Source organism: Castor canadensis, chromosome 1 (genome assembly GCF_047511655.1).
Source record: "Castor canadensis chromosome 1, mCasCan1.hap1v2, whole genome shotgun sequence".
NCBI classification, from domain to species: Eukaryota; Metazoa; Chordata; class Mammalia; order Rodentia; family Castoridae; genus Castor; species Castor canadensis.
In genome coordinates this window covers 140,512,123-140,519,571 of record NC_133386.1, presented here as the reverse complement: position 1 = coordinate 140,519,571, position 7,449 = coordinate 140,512,123, and the positions used below count along the sequence as shown (strand labels likewise).

General features: G+C 43.3%; 1 protein-coding gene across 1 annotated transcript; it reads left to right on the top strand.

The window, feature by feature from the left end:
* Positions 1-5,541: 5,541 nt before the first annotated feature.
* Positions 5,542-6,489, top strand: LOC109703225 (olfactory receptor 52P1-like). Its single transcript, XM_020188375.2, has one exon. The coding sequence runs from the start codon at positions 5,542-5,544 to the stop codon at positions 6,487-6,489; it is 948 nt and encodes a 315-aa protein (XP_020043964.1).
* Positions 6,490-7,449: the final 960 nt, after the last annotated feature.

Sequence of the window (7,449 nt, the reverse complement as noted above, 5' to 3'; positions counted from 1 at the left end):
TCAGTTTCCTCACTTTGATCTGGTCTAGGTTAAACTACTTTTTTTCACTATGAGATGGCTGAAGTGACATTAATGTCAACTATCTTTTTTACTGTTTTTTGATTTAGCAATGTTGGGGAATTGAACCTAGGGCTTTGTACACGCTGGGCAGACTTTTTCCATTGAGCTACTTTTTTAGCTCCAAATATTTTTTTGTCTTTGGCTGTGCTGGATTTGAACTCAGGGCTTTATGCCTGCAAAGAGGCACTCTACTGCTTGAGTTATATCATTAGTCCCTTTTAGTGTGGATCAGTTAAGGGGACTGTCTGTGCCCCTGTAGGTAGGTGTATTTATTTCCTCATTTCTAGGTGTCACTAGTATTGGGGCTTATTGTAAATGGTAATCATTTTTAACCTGAGTGGCCTGAGCCAGAACCCATTGTTTTTCTAATGAGAAGAGTCTGGTCTAGTAGAAGTGTAATATCCTTTTATGTCAATTGAAAGTTTGGATCACAGAGATAAAAGTTTGAATGTATTTGTCTGGGCATCAGTATAGCTGTCCAGATGTTTTTAAATTTTCCTTGGATCTGATATCTGGAAGGGGACATAGATTTGCCCTCTTCTTACCATTACCTGTTGAAGGGGGAAGCACCCATTAGGACGTTTTGAAAATATTGGGGTGGCTTAGAAGGTAGGGCAGAGGGTGGAGCAGTAGGGGTGGGCCTTGTCATTGCTAAGGGGCTTTTTTTGGTCCTCCTTTCCATGTTTATCCTGTGGCTTACAAAGAATGGCCAGTGTTTGAGTATCTAAATAATAATTGTGGAGCCAATCTGAGATGAAAGAAAATTTGTATGGGGACCTCAGTTTGCTTTTTTTACTTTTATAGAAAAGGTCTAATTGGAGTATGGTACTGTAATTTAAGGAACTCTGTGAAGGCCACTTCTCTTGGTCACCCAAGGCATATTGAGACCAGGCCTCAGTACAAAGCTTTTAACATCTACAAGCCAGAAGACTGGAAGATGCAGGTCCCATCCAGAAAGAACAAAATGTTAGGATCCTGCCTTTTAGCTAGCAGCAGGCAGCCCCTTTAATAAAGGCTACTTTTTAATAAAGGAATAAATCATGTGTAAAGTTAGAGAAGGGCGTTCAGAGGGTATTTGGGGCCAATAATAGTACCATATGGGACAACTAGTGTTAATATTTGGAGGGTGAGGCTGAAAGTATAGAAAATTTTAAACGAGAAGTTTAGAGACCACAGTAATGTGTTATTTTGGGGACTATAACATTGAGTTAACAATTGGCTTACAAGGGCTGGGTGTGGTGCCAGGTGTGAGGTGGGTTAGGAGCAGGGCTTGTGTAAGGTGTCACTCCCTCCACACACACCTGGGACAAGTGAGCCTGTCTGCCTAGGCCTGATCCTGTGGCCTGTCGCCCTTCCCCCCTTTCTGTGTACTCTTTGCACATTTATTCTAGGGGAAGTGGTGGTGGGCCACAGTCATTGCCATGTGTGGCTGGCAGCCCAGGATGTGCTGGGTCCTCTCTATGGATTTTTTTAGCTATGACAGGTGTTTTTGTTGTGTCCAGGAGCTGGCATTTCTGTGCACAAGCGGTCCTGTTTGTTTTCCCTCCTCCCCTTGTGGGGGACAGAGTTAGGGTGTAGCATGGCAGCTGCAGTTTTGCAAGTGCTTTTGTAAAGCAGCTGATTTAAAGTTACTTTAGATTGAGAAGCCTGGCAAACTAGTTGGAATAACTTAAGTCAAAAGGTACCATGCTAGAAGTTTTTCATGGGAGGCAGGGTTCCAGTAAGCCCAGGGAGGGGAAGGCAGACAGAGACAAAGGACATGCGGTGAGACCATGGAGGAGGCAGAAAAGGTGTGCTGACATCTTAGGTAGGGGAGAGGAAGGCAGAGCCTGGAGGCATGACACACGCTTAAGAGATTAGCCATCACCTGTGTCTCTAGGTTGCTACCATTGATTGGTACTGGAACATATTCAGCAACATGAAATCTCCATTCTCCAGTCACTGTCTCAGGAAAAAAGGACATTAGACAGGAGGGGGGAAAGAGAAGCATTCATCAAATGCCATAATCAAACAGGATTCCGCCAATTAGCATGAGGTGTACCAAATAAACCTGGGGCTTGGTCTTAGCCCACAGGGAGGGGCATGAGCTCCCTAGAGCTGGAATCATCATGAGGCCACAGTTGGCAAGGAGTGCCTTGTTTAACTCCATGACGAGAAAGTCCTTCAGGAAGATAGGAAGAGACAAGCAGCATGAGCAGCACAAGAAGTCTGTTTACATGGGGAAGGAGGAGGTTTGGGAGAGGATTTGGTTTGTTCTCAGGGTCGAAGAAAGGGAAGGTTTTAGAGAGGGATGTTAATTGGGGTTTTTATGGCCAGAAGGACTTGGGCAGGGGAGCAAGAGGTGCAGAGAGAAGGCTTAGAGCGGAGACAAGAGAAGGCCTGGACATAGGGAATCCCCTTTCACTTTTGAGTGCATTCACAGAAGGTGTAGAGATCCCTGAGAATGTTAGGGTCAAGTGTGAAATATAGTGGCCATTTAGAGTCATTGTCCAATTGGTACTGTGGCTAAGCCTGATTGGAAAGAAAAATGAGGTTTTTTTGTCTTTAGATCAGGCGAGAGCCATAAGGGCTTGAGGTTGGCCAATACACAGCCCAGAGGGGTGTTTGAGGGAATTTTGGGAGGTCCAGTCCCCATGATAAGACTCGGTCTGAGGAAGAATATGACAGGCGTCCCCAAGCTTTTGCTTTCCTGGATGAAACAGAGAAGTGGAGGCCCTCAAGGGAACATCTTCACCAAGAGGATCACCCATGCCTCAGGAACCCGGTTCCTGAGGCGATGTGAGTCAGGACCTAGTACTAGGATTTGCCCAACCAAGAGAGAGAGAGAACCATGACTCATGGTGCGGCAGCACGAGGGAACTCACCAAGGGAGGACTGAGGAAATTAATAGGTGGTGGGCGAGTAATGGGAGCGCATTGGCCTTGAGGAGGTTCCCTGTGAGCAAGAGTGGTGATGGCGGCACTAATCTGGGGTCAGGGGTCCCAGCAAAGCAGCTCTGATCCCAGTAAGTTCATCCAGGCTTAAGGAAGGCAGCTCCCACCTACATGGCTTTGGCAGGTTGGTTTAAACCCCCGGCTTGGCCCCCCTATATAGGGAATGTCTGCCTTGTGGCTAAAGTAGGCTTGGGAGCACAGCGTATATTGGGAGGGCCTGAAGTCACTGACTGGAAGAGCAAGATCGATGCCAGAAGCTTACCTGTTCCTGGCCAATGCACCAAAATGTTACGAAAATGCCACACACTGCACACAAAGGAGGCTCACGAGAGGTTTCTCATGTCCAAAGTTTAATAAGCAAGCTGACTGGCTGAGAAGAAAAAAATGGCACAGCAGCTTTTCTTGGCGGGTCTGGCCTTAATTAGCATTTGGGAAAAAGCAAGGGCTAGGGATGGACAAAGAAAGGTGGCAGGAGATAAGGGACAGTGGGGTTTTGTTCTGCAAGAGATGAGACCAGCTGCAGCTTAGGCTGCAGAAGGGGCAGTTCTTATCACCAAGAATGGAATAAAAGCTCTTTCAGTAGCAGCTCAGTGAGTAGCAAACCTGCTACAATTATTAAAAGGCTGAGGTGAAAAAAGAAAAGAAAGTAAGAAAATAAATAAGGCTGCCCCGTTCCTAACTGGATTATTCAGCTCTCAATTCTCTCCACACCAAAAAGAGGATACTGAGGCATAGACATTCCAAAAAGAGTGTCATTTAAATGTATAAACACTGTATCTTCTGAGTACAGCTTTGTTCATGTATTTTATACAATATATATGGACACACAAAATTCACATACTTAGTCAAACATACAATGTGCTCATTTGTCAAATGGAATAGTTGCACATACATTATTTCACAGGTTCCCACCACACTGATTTTTCTCTGCCCCTGAACCTTCCTCCACCAGGGAGGCTCAAATCCCTTCTAAGGATGCTTTGGTCCAGGATGGATAATGGAAACTCAAAGAAGAAAATATCACAGATGATAAAACAGGAAATACACAGGGAAAGGGATGATAAGACAAAAAGAGACAGATCATTTGTTCAATATTAGAATGGCAGCTACATTTGGCACTGAGATGGAAAAGAGGCATCCCAAAATGTAGCTGTTTTCTGCAGTTCACATTAGAAAACCTTGTCTTTTTCTTCCTCTTTCCCCAATACAATTTCCTAAGTCTCTGGGTATGGGTAGCTGATGTTAGGAATTAAAAGGAGTATTTCAGCTTTAGGATATGAATACAAATGTAGTATCTCCAAAGAGCCTAATTGGTTCCACTGTCTCTGTTTCTATTAGCAACCAAAACACAGTCATGTCCCATTATTTTATAAGTGCTTCTGAAAAAGGACCTCTCTACTCTTTCCTATGTCTATTCTCATTCCGATTCTCATCTTTCTTTGCTTTTCATCTTCATCTCCTCTCTCTTTACTGTTCTCTTTCTGCCTTTTTTGTTTTATCTACCTTCTCTCTCTCTCAATTATTGGCTGGCTAGTACACAAGAGAAAAAAAAGATGGCACATACAGGAGAGGGAAGATCGGAAAACAGTTGTATAATAGAATATATGGGGCACAAGTACATAAAAGCTCAAACTATCATTTGATCAAATTTACTTCCCATATTTGCTTATGGAAATGGTTTGCTGTGTTCTTCATGATTAAAATTCACTTTTCATTCTTTCACATACTTTTATTAGAGAATATGTTTTATACACAATCATCTCCTCATTACTGTATCAGATCATATATTGTGGCAAAATCAGCCTGATACCTACCACTACCAATTCTGTACCATCTTACTTGATTCTACCAACAATTCATATAGGACACCTGAAAGAAGCGTAGGATCCTAGTACCAAATATGAGCCAGATAACCCCTTATGTCTGTAGCAGGTTATAAGAGACTCAGCCCCTCACCTATGCTTTGATGTTTCTGGTCAAAACCTTGGTTTTGAGCCTTGTCTATGAGTTATGGGATCAAAGGCTTGAAAACTCCATACAAGATTTCTTTACCTCCCCTTTGCTTCCCTTCAGTCATGATCTTCCCATCTTGGAAAGTAATATTTGAGTCTTCCACTCAGTCTTCCTGGCCTTTTACTGTTAACATTACCTTCATGTTTCCACAAGGCAGATGAATCAGAAAATAATACAAAGAATTTGCAAAAGAAGGTTCGCAGACAGAGTAGACACATGTAAAAATCTCTTTCACTTACCTTCACCATGGAAATGATTCTATAGCCATTGCACTCAGCCCACAGCCTAGAATCAGATTGAATCAGACAAGTGAGAAGGGCTCCTTTGAATCTTGGTGACAGTAATCCACTTTCTCCTTTGTATCATTTCCCAGTAGCCTACAATCTTCTCATCCTGGATGCTTTGCATGAAGTTGAACTCAAATATCTTCAACTACAGAATAAGAATGAGTCCCACCTACTTCATATCTCAGGACTTCTTAGGAATTAGAGCAAGGCAGTGAGATCTTCTCTATCTACTCTACTTTGGCCTGGCCATGCAACATTCAAACCATAGCCATCAGAACCCAACTTCCTTCCTGCTCATGGGAATTCCTGGCCTGGAGGCATCCCACTTTTGGCTTGCCTTTCCTTTCTGCTCCATGTATGCCCTGGCAGTGCTTGGCAACATAGCAGTTCTGCTGGTAGTATATTCAGAGCCTACACTGCACCAGCCCATGTACCTATTCCTGTGTATGCTATCTACCATTGACCTGGTGCTCTGCACCTCCACTGTGCCCAAGTTCCTTGCACTCTTTTGGGCAAATGCTGCTGAGATAACCTTTGGGGCCTGTGCTGCCCAGATGTTTTTTATCCATGGCTTCTCAGCTGTAGAGTCTGGTATTCTACTATCAATGGCCTTTGACCGCTACCTGGCCATCTGCCGGCCACTGCACTATGGGTCACTGCTGCCCCCAGAGTCAGTAGGCAAGTTAGGGGTTGCTGCTCTGCTTCGTGGGTTAGGGCTTATGACCCCACTCACCTGCTTACTGGCAAGGCTGAGCTACTGTAGCAGAGTGGTGGCCCACTCCTACTGTGAGCACATGGCTGTGGTAAAGCTGGCATGTGGGGGCACACAGCCAAACAACATATATGGTATCACTGCTGCCACGCTGGTGGTGGGCACTGATTCTATCTGCATTGCTGTCTCTTATGCACTCATCCTCCGGGCTGTATTAGGCCTCTCCTCCAAGGAGGCAAGGGCTAAGACCTTTGGCACTTGTGGTTCCCACCTAGGTGTTATCCTTCTCTTCTATGCACCAGGGCTCTTCTCATTCTACACACAGCGCTTTGGCCAGCATGTGCCCAGGCACATCCACATCCTCCTGGCTGACCTCTACCTTATCGTGCCACCCATGCTCAACCCCATCATCTACGGGATGAAGACCAAGCAGATCTGGGATGGGGCCCTACGACTACTGAAAAGGGGTCCTGCTCAGACATAAAGTCTTCAAACCCACCCTGAGACCCTTTCCTCTTATTTCCCAATACTTGGGCAACGTTTATGAGGCCTGTGACTCCAAGCATAATGGTATCCTTACTTTGATAAGGAGGTATATCACAAGTCAAATGAACCATCAGATGTTTCTTACTTACCATGTGGGTGTGGTTGCAAAGCTCAGGGAACCCTCATCTAAAGGGAAATATGACTACCAAACTGATGATGGCCTCCCTGGAAATGCCACTGTCTGACATCACCTCTACCTTCCAAGAGACCCTGATAACATGAGAAAGATATGGATACTCATCTAATAAGGAGAAGTAAACCTCATCTACAAGCTGTTGTATACGCCAGCTCCTCTTTGTTGCTAACATTCCATTTTATGAATATACCACAGTTTATCTACTTTTGGCATCTGATTGCTTTCCATTTGGGATATTACAAATAAAGCTGCTATGAATATTTCTTAACCGAGAAGTATAATTGCTAGGACAGAAAGTAGGTATATGTTTACCTTTAATAGAATTTGCTGAATGGTCTTCCAACATAGTGGTACCATTCTATAATCTCAGCAATAATGTATATTGGCTTTCAGTTGTTCTACTTTCTGGTCAACCTTTGATATTGTCATTATTTTTTTTTTCATTTTAACCACTTTACTGAGTATAAGCTAGTAATTCATTATGGTCTTAACTTGCTTTTTTCTGAAATATATTATGTTGATTCATGCATATTTCTTTGGGGAAATATTTTTAAAGTCTTTTGTAATGTTTAAAGTTTTTTGGTTTTGTTATTGATTTGTACCAGGTATTTGTATATTCTGAATACAAGTCTTTTGTCAGATACATTTATTGAAAATATATTGTCCAATTTTGTCCCTACTTTAGTTTATTGTTGATTAAAAAGAAACTTAGTTATGATGTACAAATGATCAGTTTTGTGCTTTGCTTTGTGGACTTAGCTT